Source organism: Adiantum capillus-veneris, chromosome 25 (genome assembly GCF_014529385.1).
Source record: "Adiantum capillus-veneris isolate H3 chromosome 25, ASM1452938v2, whole genome shotgun sequence".
Lineage (NCBI taxonomy): Eukaryota > Viridiplantae > Streptophyta > Polypodiopsida > Polypodiales > Pteridaceae > Adiantum > Adiantum capillus-veneris.
Genome location: NC_140955.1, coordinates 124,369,746 through 124,387,859, shown reverse-complemented (window position 1 = coordinate 124,387,859; position 18,114 = coordinate 124,369,746). Strand labels below are relative to the sequence as shown.

The 18,114-nt window shown below is 42.4% G+C and overlaps 1 protein-coding gene across 1 annotated transcript; it reads left to right on the top strand.

Annotated features, from left to right (window-relative positions):
• Positions 1–790: 790 nt before the first annotated feature.
• Positions 791–1,554, top strand: LOC147425595 (pterocarpan synthase 1-like). The gene has a single exon (XM_086500248.1). It carries the CDS (start codon positions 878–880, stop codon positions 1,496–1,498), a length of 621 nt encoding a protein of 206 aa, XP_086356374.1. The 5' UTR covers positions 791–877; the 3' UTR covers positions 1,499–1,554.
• The last annotated feature ends 16,560 nt before the right edge of the window (positions 1,555–18,114 follow it).

The window sequence follows — 18,114 nt, the reverse complement described above, 5'->3', positions numbered from 1 at the left end:
CAATAAATTTTGCATAATTAGTGCATCATTAGTCTCTGTAATCTCTCTGTAGAATTGCAACTATAGAAGGTGTGTGTGTGTGTGTGTGGAGAGAGCATTTTTTGAGGGGATTATAAAACTTTTCAAGTTTCAAGTCTTCAAAGGCACATGTGAATAACCGGTCTCCCATAGGCAGATTTCTAAAGGGCACTAGGGTGAGTTGAACAAATTAGCTTTGATCGGGTCCAATTCGGCCCTAATCGGCCATTTGCACCTTGTTGTCGTCCGAATCCCCTTTCCTACGTGGCATGGTGGTCGGCGGCCGGCGACCGACGGACATCATCCCTGTAGCAAATTGCATTATAAAGCAAATTCGGGTCTGCCTCATGAGAGAGGCCCCCCATCCCACGACCATTTTGCCCAAAGGGCCTCAAAGTAACCCTTAACAAATTAGCCTTCATTAATGCGTGAGCCGATTACAAAGGCACTGACTATGACAAAATCGGGCATATTGTAAGATAGTTTGGTGCATAGCACTATCTTGCTCTCGATAATCCACCATGTGACCACAATTGAAGCATAGTTGTTTGAAAAGTAACTGGAAACTATGCTTCGTGTGACCACTGCCTAATGGGCATGAAACTTGGGCCCTGCTGTCTGCAATAGGATTATAAGAATCGCAAGTTGCCTGCAGATTGCAGGGGGAAAGCCTGCCAAAGACGTAGTCAACAATGCCTATCAGTTAATTACGTGAGGCCAGAGAACAGCTCATTGGCCCTTTGTATTGAAGGTGCCTATCAGGCTTTATTATCTGCAGCTGTTACAATCTTGTCTCCCTGCCATTGCATATTTGTTCATAGGAGAGCAGCGAGCGAGCTCAGAGCGCTGCACAGCAGCGATGGGCTCTCCGCTTGCGCACGCGCAGCTTGTTATAAGTACTCTGGTGGCCTGCATTCTGCTTCCGCATTATGCAGTAGCGCTAGCTGGGATCGATGACGCCCTCACGATCAGCGCCGCGGACAATGCGTCCTGCAGGACGCGGTCGGCCACTCTGTGCGGACCCAGTTCGTTCACCTTCTACCTGCACAACATTGCCTACAACTCGGTTGTCGACAACAAGGACAACTTCACCTCTGTGTATGGCCTGCCGCCCAATGTGACCTGGCCCAATCCCTACGCCTTCGGCACCACCTCCACATTCGAAGACCCGCTCACCATCGGTCCCTCCACCACCTCGCCTCAGATAGGCATGGCGCACGGCTTCTGGCAGCTGGACAGCAAGATAGGCTACACGCTCTTCCACATCTTCACCGCCAACATCACCGAAGGCGACTACAAGGGCACCGTCGACATCTTCGGCCAGCTTCGCGAGGCCGACCCCGTGCGCTACATGAGTGTCATCGGCGGCACAGGCGCCTTCCTGGGCGCCCGTGGCTTGGCCACCTGCCTCCTAGTCACCATCGACCGCACGCCCCCTGCTAAATGGACCCTCTCCTTCGACCTCGACCTCTACTATTAATCCTTAATATTTTCCACCAAGTAATTTATTCCTGCTGTTTTTCTTGTTCTCGATAATTTTGATATTGGTGATTCCCCGTGGAATTGTTAGATCTGTTTTTGGGGTTGGTTTTGGTGATGTCTAAAGATAGTTCTAAAGCTAGAGAGAGAGAGAGAGAGAGAGAGAGAGAAGACACACACACACACATATTTAAATATATATATATATATATATTTGTATGTATGTATGTATGTATATTTATATATTTATATATGTATATATTTATATATATATCTATATGTATATATATATATATGGAGAGAGAGAGAGAGAGAGAGAGAGAGAGAGAGAAAAGGCACGACATATGTTTCTTAAAGGTCTCTTGGGATAGTTTTCTACGACGTTAAAACTCTCTTCTTCTTCTTCTTCTTCTTGGGAGCTATGGGTATACTCTCCCTCTTTGAAGTTATTTGAATTATTTTTAAACCCTTGTAAAGTTCAATTTTATGTTTTTTTTCAATGTGGTTGTTACCAAAGACGCTTCTACCTTTGATTATCATACATGTGCTTCTATATGCAGTTAGGATTCAAGTTAAAATAAGCTCTATGTGCCATATATTATTCTTTGTCATTTTATTTAACTTTGTAGCTTTTTTGGCTTGCATTTAGGAGACATTTCACACAAATTCTTGGGGTTTATTCAAATAGAATACTTTAACCGTTTGAGTGCCTCCATTTGCCTATTAATCATATTGAGTCTTGTAGCCCCTTACTCTAATATAGAGTAACACTTTCAGCATTATTGTTGTTTCATTATAAAACTCTGTTCCAATATGATCTTTTAATTATGTCGAATGCTTGTTTTCATATTAGAACCCAATTTAAGGTTGAATTTTAGTAATACTAGCTCAAGAGCAAATTTTTCAGGAATATGTCCAAACCAATTGAGTCTTGCAATATGAAATGTGTTTTAGAATCAATTAAAGCAGAAACGGGATTAAGTTTTTTATTTCAAACTAGACTATCCAAAATCTGGCTGAGATGGAGGAATTGTGAAGTTTGATAAATACAAGGGCAGTGATCAAATCCCAAAGGGAGACAATAGGCCAAGTTTTGTATCCTGCAAGTAGCATTTATTTTTATTCCTCTTGATCAAGCAAGCGGAGTAGTTTGATGAAGAGATGATCTTAGTATCCATTTGGAAGCTAGTATGGCGGTAAGTTTCTTAATATCAAGAATACCTAGTCTACCTCTGGTTCCGCGAAGATAGTATATCCTCAAGTTACCTTGGTAATCTTAGTAAAAAGATCATCCCCTCCCTAGAGAAATCTTATAGCTAGCTTCATAGCTTCATTGAAATGTGTTTTAAAAGTCATAATGTAAGAAAAATATTAGGGATGGGAGTAGCTGGTGGTTGAGTACTTTGATTCTGGCAGAGAGATTGGGTTGCATGGTCTGCCAAGAGAAAACTTTTCTTTTCCCCTTTACTACTTCGTAAGAAAATCAACTACAATTGTGGACTCGATGCTAAGTATATAAGCGAAGCTTGATTTTATTTTAAATTTTTAACCTATGAGTATTTTACAATATTCCAATTTTACAATAGCAGGATTATAAAAAGACTTGCTTCCAGATTTGGAGCATCACCTTCTCATAAATTCAAGAAACCACAAGCATAAACTCACTTGGCACTTGGAGTTCCTCCATCCTTCTCCACAAATTGTTACATGGAATCATATCAAAGGCTTTCTAGCATTCACAAAGCAATAATACAATTGTGACAAGATGATCAATGGTGCTATGGCGTCGATGAAAACCCGCTTGTCATTTTGCACGCTTGCCATTCTCTTCAGCCCAATGAAATTGGGCATCAAAGGCCCACATGATCCAGCAACAAAATGATTGAGGGAGATAACATCCCAAGGATGCATGCATAGAGCAAGACCTTGGGCTGCAACAACCTTGGAATTGGTGGGGAGGGAGCAATTGGTATTTTCTTTTGAAAATGGGAGGGAGCATAATAAATATAAACGCGAACAGAGTTTGAGAGAGGGAGGATGGGCTTGCAAAGGGATGTTGATGTATGTCTCTCTTTGGCTTGCTATCGTGTGGGCCTACTTTTACTCACATGCACATGTGGCAGATGCAAGGCATGTAGACAGGGGAGGGGGTGGCACAATTTTGGAAATAGGGTTACTAGAGGGAATCAACCCATATTCCCTCGTGATTAAGGATGAAAAGGGAGAGATTGCACGGCCATCAGGGGGGATCAGCCAATCAGGTGGATGGTGTGCAACACAAGGACTTCACAGCTCATGAGACGATGCATGTGGTAGAATTGAAAGATGTCGTGGTGGGAATTGACATAGAAAAACCAAGTGTACGTGTAAATATTATCTCTCTCCTATTGTCAGCACACATTCGTATATTTTCTCTCTATCTCTTTGTCTGTCATTCTTGAGAGTGTAAGCATGTGGTTATGTGCTAGGATAGAGTCAAGATACGATAAGGAGAGTGAAAAAAGGATAGGGGAGGGAGGACGGGTGTCATTGGCTTCTTATACCGTCACTACAACAAGCCACGCAAAAACTGATGCGGATATCGACAACTCAAAGCTTGTTTTAAAAGTAAAAAGCCTTGGAATAAGTGTTGGAATCATCGACGGAATCGTATCGTCGGTATATGCACAGATACAGTGACCATCGGAATAAGCAATGCAACTTACACCATAATATGCGCCTTAATATATGCCGGTATGTAATTTTGCTATACCAATGTGTATTTTGAGTCTTATAATAGCATGTATACCAAGACCTGTATCGATGACAAAACCTGCAAGTTCTCTTTTGGACAGAGAGGGCTGGGAGTTGATGTTATATGTACTGCAGCAGTAGAAAACATCCCTCTCTACCCAAAGGAAGAGTGCACAAGCAACCGCACTCCACCTACAATTTGACGCTAAAGAGTGAGTGTATATAGATTAGTAAAATTGTAAGAAGGACAAAACCACAAAATCAAAAGCTTAATCATGACAAGTTCCCAAAAGCATAACCATAACATCGACTCCCAAACCATAGGCACAAAGATTTTATAGCCATAATTAAAACATGACTTGAAAACCATAAAACCATAAACATAACCCACTTGCCATACCATAACCATAACCATAATCTTTGTGTCATACCATAACCATGACAACCATAACATCATTGAAAAACCATAACCATAACCATAACATGATTGCCATACCATCATTGCAAAACCATAACCATAACCATAACCTGATTGGCAAACCATAACCATAACTTGATTGTCAAACCATAACCATAACATGATTGCCATACTATCATTGCAAAACCATAACCATAACTTGATTGCCAAACCATAACCATAACCTGTGTGCCATACCATAATTGAAAAACCATAACCATAACTTGATTGTCATACCGCAATCATAATCATAAACAAAATGCAAATTATAAACATAAGCATGAAACTGTACATGTATACAATGAATGAGCACAACTGTATCAAGAAGACCACAGCTACAAACAATATATTTATATGGAGGATGTCACCCTCATGGTAATGCCTCCCAGTTGACGGCCTCTCCCTCCTCCTACAGTTGGGTCAAAAGGGCCACAAGTCCATGTTTGTACTCATACTTCTCCTCTCGGCGTGTCGGAGGGCGCTTCATGGAAACTTCCTACAAAATTATGGTTTAATCATTAGATAAATCTTCAAATAACATGTACATTTTGACAATTTAAAGCATACGTTTAACAATTACAAATTCATTCCAAAGTGTGACATAGCCTCCACTCCCAAGATATGACGCTCTAACAGACTCCAAACATGCTCTAGCTGCATGTCTCTGCTCTACTGAAATCTTGCAGGATTGTCTTGTGTCTCTTGTGCAATCCCCACCCACTCCTCTACCTCCAACCATGCCAGCTTTGGACTATCGTCCTTGTACTTGTCTCTCACCTTTGACCGACGGTGTGACATTGTGGCCCTTGCCACGCTCAAGATCCAATCATTTGAGACTAGATCGTACCCCTCTATCGGCCTGTACTCCCTATGAATGGCATCAACGATGTAACTCTTTCTTTCATCATCTTGATTATCCCAAATCTCCATCATAGAGTGCCAAAATGAATTGTACAGAGCTATCAAATCCTCTGTAGCATGGCCTTTCTAACCCTATCCGTCACAACAACCCCATCCCTGCTCTTGTACACCTTGCTAGGATCATGCTTGTGTGATCCCCAAGGTGTGCGTGGTGTGCCAATCAGTGAACTATCTACTGAAGAGTGTGGTATATTCTCTCTCGATGGTGTGGACGCATCGGTAGAACCGCTACCACAACAACCATCGCCTCTAGAACGACACCTACCTCATCTCGAAGATGAACCACCCGTCGGTGTAGGGGGCACACTTGACTAAGTGTGGGGCCGGTTGGTATAGGGGGCACATAAGTCCTAGGCGTAGGGACGGCCATAGTAGGTCTAGAGGAACCAGCTGCCCAAAGGTTATGTGTGTAACTGATCTTTGCTAGTTTGAACTGTGTCAAAAGGGAGCCCATCTGGTCGGATGACATGTCGACCGGAGTGACATGAAAACGAAAACTAGGAGAGTATGTATCCTCGTCACATTGGCCATGGCTACAGATACACCAATAACATAGATACAATACGTTAGTTTACAAAAGAAACGCTTAAGCAATGCAAATAACAAAAAAACAAAGCTACAACACAACTTAATGAATCTATCCAGTATTGTAGACTAATAAAAAAGAGTTGATGCACCAAAGATTCTATCTCAATCTCTACTTTTGCATCTTCGTCATCAAACTCCACTTCTTTGTCGCTCTCCGCATCAACTTCAGTACTTGAAAGCTCATTTCTAGGTTCAAGCATCTGCTCACCCCGGGGAGGTCACCTAATAAAAATGTAACCTATCACGTGAGTTCAACAGAAGGGTATTTAAAGTTCTTGAAACTTACAGAAATAAATATACATAAGGGCATTATTTTTTCAAATTTGAAAAGAAGTTACAGATTCTAAAAGAAAAGGGTACATTATATTCTTAACAAAATTCACAGATAAGGGGTTTTACAAACATGTCTCGAACGCACGTGATATGGTAGTTTTACACATAGTGAACTCCCCGGGCTGCTCACCACTGACCTCCAGCTCAAAATCCAAACTTACATCATCCGTCGGCCTTGCACTTTATTCATGAATCTCTTCGACCTCAACTTCCAATCCTCCACACACTTGCTTGCTCGGTGGAGCACCTTGAACAACATAGAGCCAGTGCGTGTTAGACAGACCTTTTTCATCATTTTCTCTCCATAGTGGATCTAGTGTGAACAAAACTTGTTCACAATGCTGTCTAAGTACGAACATATCCCGCACATATGTCCACACCCACATAGAGTTCACTTGAATCAATCCACTCTTATCTTTGCGCACAATTATATCAGGGTTGTTGGTAATAACTTTGAACCACTTGACATCAAAGATTAAAATATCCAACTTTCTAAATATTAGGAAGAGAATGGGGTCTAGGAGGGCCTCTTTATTTGGCAGTTTAAGGAAGCCATACCTTTAGTATTAAGAAAGTAATCAAAAGACAACTTTTAAATTCAAACAGACAAAACAACTAGTTTATTTGAACTCAAAGTCCCCCCCCCCCCAAAATGGAATTTAAAATATAGAGGGTAAAACCATATCATGTAGCATATCTATGGAAAGATCTCGACAAGCAGAATGTAGATCTATGTTCTCTGCTCAAATCGGAGATCATATGTGAGAGTTATGGAAGGTCAAAAATCATAAAATTGTCCACCTTCTTTTTGGGGGGAAAAGTGCATCCTTTGACCACTCTTACACATCTCTTACACACCCACTATTCTTGTACACATGGCATACAACTATTCGTCAAAATGTTAATCACCTCCATAAGCTCATGGCAAATAAAGAGGCCCTCCTACACCCCATTCTCTTCCTAATGGGTAATCTTCAAGATGTCTTGGATGTAGCCAAAGTATTCAAGTTGGCTAGCCTCTATGTTCTCATCCTTGGCACTGCTCCTACTTTCTTGGATGAAGCTTGCCCTAACAACACTGTCGAAGGTGACCCTTTGTTCGTCTATCCATTGCACTCTAAAGTGTCTCCATCCGACCACAAAGCTCCATATTTATGATACTGCAACCAAAAAATTGAAACAAACTTAAAGTTACTAAAGTAATGTAATCATGTGGAGCTCAAAAAGGAAGTTGTGAAAATTTACATGCCAATCACAACCTCTTGACATCTCCTCTTCCTCTTCAGAAATCAACACTCCATTCCTTTTTGCCTCTTAGATTGTCGCATCTAACCACCGCCCAGTTGGAAAGTCTGGCAATTTCTGAATATGATCTAGAAAAGGAAGGTTTCTAGTGGCACGATTGCGCTTGAATTGCAAGCGATCTATCAAGCGTTGTTGCCTTTTCCCTTCTTACCTCTCTAGCCACTTTTGCATGATGTCTGAGTTGAGAAGTCAAAATATCATACCCTTTTCTCGCATTGTGATATCCATCTTTCGAATGATGCCTTGTCCCTGTGGCTCGTCCCCTCTCACCTTGATGTTGACCTCAGTAGTCCACATTCAGGACCTCTCTGAATCAATTGAGCCCAAAACATCACTAATGAGGACAAGAGAATCTTGTACAAGCCATCCTTCCACCATGCTACCCTCGGGGCGAGCCCTTTGACGAACGAACCCCTTTAAAGTCTTCTTGAATCTCTCCAAGAAGAACATCCACCTGCTATGGACTACCCCAACAATTGCAAGTTCAACGACCATATGCATAAGTAGATACATTTGGATGGAAAGAATATTTGTTGGAAAGTACTTCTCCACCATACACACTGTTTCAATAGCATTTAAGTGTGTTGCATCAATGTTGTCTTTTCTTATCTCTTTTGAACTGATCCAACGTACTAACTCACTGATTTTATAGATTGTTCTTCTAATGTCATCTATTAGACAATCCTTTATGGCAATTGGTAAGATAAACTGTAAAAATTTGTGCCAATCATGGGACTTAAGACCACTAACATTGTCATCTCTAGTAAAATCCGTTTTCAAACATCGCATGTACCCAGTGGGAGTCTTGAATGAAGTTATAGTTTTTTTCACTTGTTGCTCTTCTACACGACTCAAAACCCATGAACCTTTTGGTATAGCAAACTTTCCATTAGGTTTAAGTCGAGGCCACATCTCAGGAATTCGACCCACGCTTGTAGGTCATCTCTTTGGGCCTTACTCTCCCTTTTTCCAGTGATGGTTTTCCATATGATCTCCCCCACATTCTTGAAGATGTGCATTGGGTCAAGAAGATGATTAATCAGTAGGTCACTCCAATATGGGAGTTCATGGAAAATAGAAAGCCTCTTTTCATGCCGAGTGGTTGGAAATCTCCCCTCTCCAGCCACATGTTTTTCCAGTCGCTCGCTTTCAGTAGTGGATTCATATCATGTTTGCACATGTTTGGTCCACGTAGCTCATGTTCTTCAAAAATCTATCATGCTCCTTGTAAATTGTCTTGCTCAAATGTTTGCACATGTTTGGTCCACGTAGCTCATGTTCTTCAAGCAAAAATCTATCATGCTCCTTGTAAATTGTCTTGCTCAAATGATCAAAGCGACAGAATCCAAGTCAAGGACCACATTTCGGACATGCATGATTGCCCGAGTAGCTCAAGCCTGAAAAATCATAAAATTAAAATAAAAGCACTGGCATAGCTAGGAATAGTATATATGTGAGAGTTTTAAAGATACTTACTTGAACACTCGCAAAAGCCAGGCCAATTGTGCATGGTCTACATGAGAATGCCTTTCATATGTACATTTTTTGTCCAATTGGTTGGGACATGTCCGCCACATCGATCCCTGTCCGCAAGATTTGGAGCTCTTCTATAAGTGGTTCCAGATAGATGTCCATGTTCTTTGCTTTGTACTTTCTTGGGATGATTAGTGACAACAACAGATTTTTCTTCTTGATAGCTAGCCATGGTGGAAGATTATAATTAACCAAGCAAATAGGCCACGTGCTCCATGATAAATTTTGTAATCCAAATGGGTTTACTCCATCCATTGCCATACCAAAATGGATATATCACGCCCCTATTGGGGTCAACCGCCCATTTGTTTGCGTACATATGATTTCTTCGTATATTATGTCTTGCCAAGGGATGAGAGCATGAGCAGATTAATGGTCCATCAAGGAACTCACCAACTTGACATGTGTGATGGGTCGTCAAAAGGGCTCACTGATAAAACCAAAGAAATGATTGCACGTGTTCTCAGTGTAGATAGACATGCAGGCGCAAGAAAGGTGAAAATGTTTGTGGCAAAGGAAATTGTGATAACTTTGATGCAAGAGGGGGGCTCTAGCCATGTACTTGGTGAGAAATAATTTCTAAATGTTGATGAGACAATGGGTCCCTTGGTGAAGGAAAATTGGTGAGGACGCTTTCATGTTTCTCTTGTTTGGACATAATATTTTAAAGTAATTTAACTCTGAAGTACAGTTTTTGAAGGTCCATGGCTGCAACTAGGAATGGGCCAACAAAGGAGAGCTTTGGTGTGGACTCCTTGCTGCAGCTAAAAAGAGATTGCACATATGATTTTTTCCACAAAAGCAGCTTTCCAGGGCAAGGAGCACAAGGGGAGCATTGTTTTTTGTTCAAGATATCTACAGTTGTGGTCCTGCATCTGGATTGGATTTGGTTAATCAAATGCGACAAAACTGGACCACTTGGAGATCTTCGGCACGCTTGGGTGCAGTTTGATCACACTCACCGAGTGGCGGATTGGGTGACCATGGCATGCCAATCACATCATCTATTGATCTAGTATTTGAGTGCCATGTCATCAAAGCGGCTATAGACTTGCACCTGAACATGCTCTTTATTCTTGTAATGATAGGAAAGTCTCAAAGGACCTTTGTAGGGATAAATTTTCCTTTTGTGTTCTCTCTATACCTGTTTGATCCACAATTGGGACACTTTTCTAAATTTGGATACTCATTGTGAAAGAGTATACAATCATTAGTGCATGCATGTATTTTGTGATAATCCAAGTCCAAGTTAGTAAGAAGCTTTTCAGTGGTTGGCCGGGTAGGGGACATGTGATTGCCTTCTGGCAAGATTTTCTTGTTGAGAAACCTATCATTACATCAACAAGTGAACACACCAGATTATATTGTTGAACGGCCCATTTTCACTTTGGCATGCTTAGGATACATTGTACTTACCTGAAAATCTCTATGATGGAGGTGTCAGACCACCCATAGACAGACTGCAAATTAAGCATTGTCAAAGTGATATGGAGAATTGAGATTTTTGCACCACTATAAAGCTGCATACATGCAAGATTTTGCATCATATCACCCTCTTTATCGTTGATATCATGCCGTTGATATGGACGAATGATTCAGGTTGCTTTGTAGTGTTGCCGTGTATGTTGTCGCCTTCTAGGTTTTCAATGATGGGATCCATGTCAAAGAACACGTCTAACATCTGCTCCATGTCTACTTCTTGAAATGTGGAATCGGGTATTGGTGGGGTGACTCTGTGGATGGTTGTTTGTTTGATAATCGTCTTCTCTAGGATGAAGTTGGAGCAATATCTATTTGCAGAGGTTGATCTACTCCTTCGGACCATAAGGTCAATAACGCAGGTCTTGTATTTTCTCTATGGGAAAGAGACCGTTATTGTGTAAGTGTTGAACGTAGATTTTTTATTTTTGAAAGATTTAATGCTTGCAATGCGCACAAGGACACGCCATCCTATCGTCCATACTTTATCTACCAATGATGCAACAAATGAATAAATCACTCTTGTTATAAGTACACACCACTAACTACATGACAATGCATGAAAAATTCACATTCTCTAGCCATGTCTGATCCCCATACACCTCGGTCTAGAGGTGCACAAAGATCAGGACCATCGGGTAATAATCTCGTCTTTATTGGTCAATGACTATATATTAGGGTTTTTGAAGTATGTGTGTGCTATTGAAGTTCTATTGCATTGATTTACTTCGTTTGTCAAAGTCCCTTTGCGTTTTTGAAGTAGACAAGTCATTTCTAAACAGTGTTGTATTTTTTAAGTCCGTTTGCAGTTTTTCTACCATTTTCCACTAGCTCTAACAACCTCACATTCTCTAGCCATGCCTGATCTCCGCACACCTCGGTCTAAAGGTGCAGAAGATCAGGACCACCGGGTAATAATTTTGTCTTTATTGGTCAATGCCTATATTTTAGGGTTTGACATAAGTTTGTTTTTGAAATCTGTTTTTGTTTTTGAAGTCTGTGTGCACTATTGAAGTCCAATTGTGTTATTTTACTTCGTTTGTCAAAGTTTGTCTTCGTTTTTTAAGTACACAAGTCATTTTTGAAGACAGTTGTGTTCCTTAAATCCGTTTGTCGTTTTTCTACCGTTTGGCGCTAGCTCTATCAACCTCACATTCTCTAGCCATGCTCGATCTCTGCACACCTCGGTCTAAAGGTGCACGGAGATTAGGACCACCGGGTAATAATCTCGTCTTTATTGGTCAATACCTACACGATTAGCCCTAAGCCGCTGTGAGTGGGATGAAAACACACACAGCGCCTCTATAATGACCCGACACACACTCTTGGGAAGATACACACACACACTATGGGGCACCACTCGGCTTACACAACACACCTGGCCGAGACAGGGAACACACCTCTGGAGTGAGAGGAAAGAGACTATCCACTTGCCCAGTCCACACAGACACACACACACACACACACCCAAAAAACTCAGCTCAAAAGAGGAGAATTTCTGATGTTTAGATACAAATGAGCTTGGGCCAACACCAATGGGGCAAACAGCTCACACAATATGGGTAAAAGATACTAGATACAATCACAAATTGGAGAAGAAACTTCGCTCATAGGAGAAACTTACACAGAAAAACAGCAGGAAAAGAGTGAGGAATTTGGCAAAATGGACAGCGCCATTGCGTCCGGAATGGCCCAAAACCCCAGTCTACAATGTCAAAGTGCTCAAATCCGACCTCGGATGAGCAGTTTACGGCCAAAACAGGCTCCAAAATGAGCAAAAACACAGCTGCGGCTGTTCCTCCTCTCTTCTCCACGTTTTTTCTGGTCTTCTCTCAGTTTTTTCAGTTCCCACACTTAGATTTTTTAGTTGGGCACCCTTGGCCTTTTAGATGACCTCAAACGGACCCCGAACAGGCCAAAAACTGACCTCGCAGTGCATAGTTGTCACCTTTTTGCATCATTCGCACATCTGGCACTCGGCTTTTTTCCAATAATGCACCTCGCTACCACGTGAAGTGGCCCCAAAAAAAGGTCCTCATGATGACCTCTCTGCATAATTCTCACAAGCAAACACCCACGTTGTGTCCGTCCTCATCTGCGTGCAAATATTGACCTCGTTCGCCCTCCTGACGCCACTAGATGCCATCTGACGCACCTGCTGACCTCACGTCGTCGGCCCGCGGATAGCTTCCTCGAGAATTTTTACGCGCTACCAACTCCTCCTTGTTGTAGAAAAACACAATGGTACTAGTAACGATGAAAATCGATGCACTATGTACATGGTGTCCTACCTATACACATGTGGGCCCCACGTAACCACCTGGCTCTGGAAAATGGGCAATCCTTTATTTGATGCACCATGCATGTATATGTACATATGCGCAATCCCTTGCTCCAAAAAACTCCGGACATAATTTGCCCATCCCCTAGCCTGCTAGATCATTCATGATCAGCAGCAGCAAAGAGAGATATGAGACTCGCCGCATCACAGGTCTCCTCATCCCTCACCAACACTGCTTGATCCACAGACAGCTCATCTTGCTCCACCATCATTAATCTAGCATGATACAATTTAAGACGCAACCCATTTACCCTTGACTTATGTAGAACACCATCCAGGTTAGCCTGCTGATATGTGCCATTTGGAAAACACTCCACTACCTTGAAAGGGCCTTCCCACTTAATTTGAAACTTCTTTTGGAAGGTGTTGTCCAGCTTACTATTGTAGCGCAAAACCAAGTCATGTTTCTTGATACCCTTACTTTTGACCTTTTCATTTATCTTTGCCAAAGCCTTATCCTGCATCTGCCCATAATGCTCCAATGCGCTCATCCTATCCAACTGGACCTCTTGTAACTGCAAGAGTCTCTCTTTGAATGCATCACTAAGCGGCCCAAGCAACTTCTCTAACATCTTGACCGCAGGCAACTCTACCTCCACAGGCAATAGTGCTTCCTTTCCATACACTAAATGAAATGGAGTAAACCCAGTACCTGTCTTCACCGAAGTACGGTAAGCCCATAATGCACTAGGCAATTCCAAATCCCAATTCTTTCCTTGGTGCTCTGTCACTTTAGAAAGAATTTGTACCAACTCACCATTGAATCTTTCATTTAAGCCATTACACTGCGGGTAATAAGGAGTGGTATGCTGGTGCCTAATATTCATCTTTGTGCATAAGAAGTCTACCAGTTTAGCTCTAAATCCTGGCCCCTTATCTGAAAGTAGCTCTAATGGCACCCCAAACTTGCAACATATTTCATCATACACAAATTTTGCCACATCCTTTGCAGTGATCTGTTTTACTGCTATAGCCTCTGCCCATCTAGAGAGATAGTCCACTGCCGTCAAGATATAGCTTTTGCCCCTGCTTGTGATAGGTAACGGGCCTATTGCATCAATCCCCCACTTTTCAAACACATCAAACGCCATAATGGTTTTTCGTAGCTCTGGCTTCAACACTCTCTTCCCAAATGCTTGACACCTATTGCAAGACCTACACCAATGGTGAACATCCTTGTGCAAACTAGGCCATACATACCCCTCTTGCAAAATCTTATGCAAGGTGATCTTTAGAGCAAAATGGCCGCCACATGCGCCTTCATGATTCTCTTCCAGCACTCTGTAAAGCTCCTCCCGCCAAGGTACACGTCTCAACACGAGATCAGCCCCTTTCATGTATAAGACATCACCAATCAATTTGTACCTGTATGCTCTACGCACAAAGCCATACTTCTTAGACTTCTGAATCTCCTTTGGAATGATTCCTGTTAGCAAAAACTCCTCTTCTTGAGCCAAACTTTCCCGGTCATGATAAAGAGGTAAATTGGTCCTCAACACGAATAGCTCCCCAATCATGCCTTGAGCTGCTTCATGTGCCTCTCCATTTAGAGCACGTTCAATGTGTTTGATGCTCCATGCTTCAAACTTTTTTAACAGGCCTTTAATTCTGAAGCACATTTCCTTCAATGAGGTGTTCTTGCTCTTCCACACACCCAGCACTTGCTTCACCACTAACAAGGCATCACCTTTTATGCTCAACCTTCGAACCCCATGCTTCAAACAAATGTGTAATCCGGCTTCCAATGTAGCATATTCAGCCTCATTGTTACTATGCGCATCCAATTTGAACCCTCTCTTGCATACTAGCTTCCCCTCTGGATCATAAAGTGCTATACCCCCTGAAGCTGCATCGTGGCTCTTTCTGTATGAACCATCAAAGAACAACACATGTGCATGGATGATCTGTGGCACTTCTTCAACTACCTTTCTCACCACCTCTTCCTTAACAATAAGGGGATTCTCCTTGTAGGTCAACAAATCAGCTAGGGTAGCCCTTGTACTATCTTCCACTAGAAAAGAGAACTCAAACTCTTGCAGCTCAATTACCCATTTCTTCACCACCTTTGACATGTTAATACCATTAATTAACTGTGGCAAAAAGGCATAACTCGTCAAGAAAACAAAAGGCCGTGGTAGCAAGTAATGACGAAATCGTCGACAAGCAAATATTACACTGGCCATCACTAGCTCTACTTCCGATAACTTTCTCTCCGCTACCAACTTCACTCGGCTTGCACAATACACTGGCCTCATATAATGGCTGCCCTTCCCCTTTTGCAATAGCATGGCTCCAATGGCATCATCCCCTACTGATGGATTTACATAAAAAACTTTCTCCCAATCAGGAGCCTGCATGGCTGACAACCCCCCTAGCACCTCTTTCACCTCTTGAAACACTTCTTCACACTTGTCATCCCATTGCAATGGATCATGCTTTGCCACTTGCTGTAATGGATAAAGAAGCTGCGAAGACAATGGAATAAACCTTGCCATGTACTTCACTTTGTGTATAAAGGTTGCCAATTGCTTTGTACTCATAGGTGATGGAAGAAGAATAATAGACTTCACCTTATCTGGATCAGCCTCAATGCCATTTTCTGACACCATATGGCCCAATAACTTCACCCTTGGCTGTGCTAGATGACATTTCTTTGGATTTAGTTGTCCTCCACATTCATCATATCGAGCCAATACCATCTGCAGCTTCTCATGGTGTTCAGCCCTACTGCTATAAACACAGAAGTCATCCATAAAAGCCTTAACACAACTACCAATGAATGGTTCCAGCACCCAATTTGCTCTTTCTTGATAGAAAGATGGTCCATTTGACAACCCAAATGGCAACACTATGTAGCAATAGCAGCCCCATGGCGTAATAAATGATGTCTTTGTGCGGTCTTTAAGAGCAATCTTCAATTGAAAATAGCCTGAAAAACCATCACACACACTGTACCTCTCATAACCTACCACTGAATCCAAGATCTGATCGATGAATGGAAGAGGATATGGGTTCTCCTTAGTGGCTGCGTTTAAGGGTTTAAAATCTACACAAATTCTCCACTTCCCATCCTTCTTTGGACTGACTACTACTGGACTCACCCATTCTGTGGTCTCCACTGGAACTATGAGCCCTGCCTTCAATAACTTGTCCACCTCTACCCGCAAGGCTTCCATTTGCTCTTGACCCATCCTTCTTAGCCTTTGACGCACTGGCTTAGCACCTTCTTTCAGCTCTATATGCATCTCTTCACCCTTGAACCCTCTGATCTCTTCATATGAAGTAATGAACAAATCAAGAAAACTAGCCAGCATATGCAAAAATATATCCTTCTCCATAGCTGAGAGGTCTCCACTAATCATTTGCGTCATTAATTCCTGCTTCTTTGACAACTCAACCTTGGTTTGCATCAGCCCTTCAATCACTTCATAAGGCCCTTCACTTTCATCTTCAACCTCATTCGCAAATGCGACTAAACCACACTCCTTGATTTCTTTATCCATCAAAAGAAATGCAACATCAGCATCCTCATCACTGCTGGTAGTGCTATCACTGTCCTCACCTGTCACCGTGGAAGAGTCTTCATCACTAGACTCATCCTCATCTTCATAAAGCTCCTCTAATCGTTTCCTTGTGTCCATATTATAAAGCTTCTTGGTACCTGTCTTTCCATAGAGGCTAATCGTACCATGTCACCAATCTTGAACAGCTCCCACTGCACGTAACCATGGTCTGCCCAGTATAATAGGATATGCTCCCAACCCTGCTGGCATCACATGAAAATCAACCACTGCCTTTGCATCATATGCCTCCACTTCTAAGCTCTTTACAACACCCAAGCATTTTACTTTTTGATGGTTTGCCAATCTGATCCGAAACCCTGACACCCCAGCCACTGTGAGACCCATCTTCTCAACGCATGAGTGTGTTATGACGCATATTTGGGCTCCGCCATCCACATAACCTTGTCCCAAATTTTTCCTTTTATGCCACACATCTACTATTGGACAAATGTCTGGTAGCTCGTCCATTGCCAACACCTTCACTGAACCTCTCTCTGGCTCTTTCTCCATTGGGTTAACCATCCTCTTCCACTGTCGCTTTAGTTTAGGAACCATTTCTATGAGCTGCCCAAAAGTAACATCTGCCTTCCTGCTCGTCAGATCCTCCTTCAAGTCATAGCTTAATTGCCCATCCCGTAGTGGAAAATCTGAAACATGAAACTTTCGACGAGCTCTCCTTTTCCTCTTGGCCTTGACATCCTCGCCTTCATGGCTCTTTCCTTTCTTCTTACTAGGACCTGGGGCACTTCTTCCTTCCTTTTCCTCTGTGGTCCTCTTCCCAATAGGCATCACTAATGTATCCTCTAGCTTTGATGCCTTCTCCAAGGTGACTACACTTAGCACTTTTGTCTTTCCCTTTTCCTCCTGGGTCAGTCCACTGGTTCCTTCGTCTCCCTTAATTTCGATGCCATAATCATTTGACCTAGTTAGCACCTGTCTTGGCAATGGATACATGTCTCCCCCCATCCTTGGTGGCTTATCACATTGCGGGCTGATGTGACCCAACTCTCCACAATTGTAACATGTGGGCGTCTGCCTCCAAAACCTACCGTTGCTTTGTCCAACACCATTCCTAGGCCTTTCTTCACCTCCTTGCTGATTTGCAAACCGCCCTCGACTTCGATTATTTCCCACTTGACCTAGCATGTTTAGGCTGAGATTCTTCATCAAATCAACCACTTGCCTCATGTCTTGCCTTAGGCCATCATCTTGCACTGCTGTAGTGACCACTGCTGGCATAACCTGAGTAGTAACACGAACCACTGGTTCGTGATGAACCCCTGACATGCGACCTTGTAAAGATTCCATAGGCTGAAATTCAGACCTCATGGGCAAAGACTCCACCCCTAACTGGCTCATTTTCC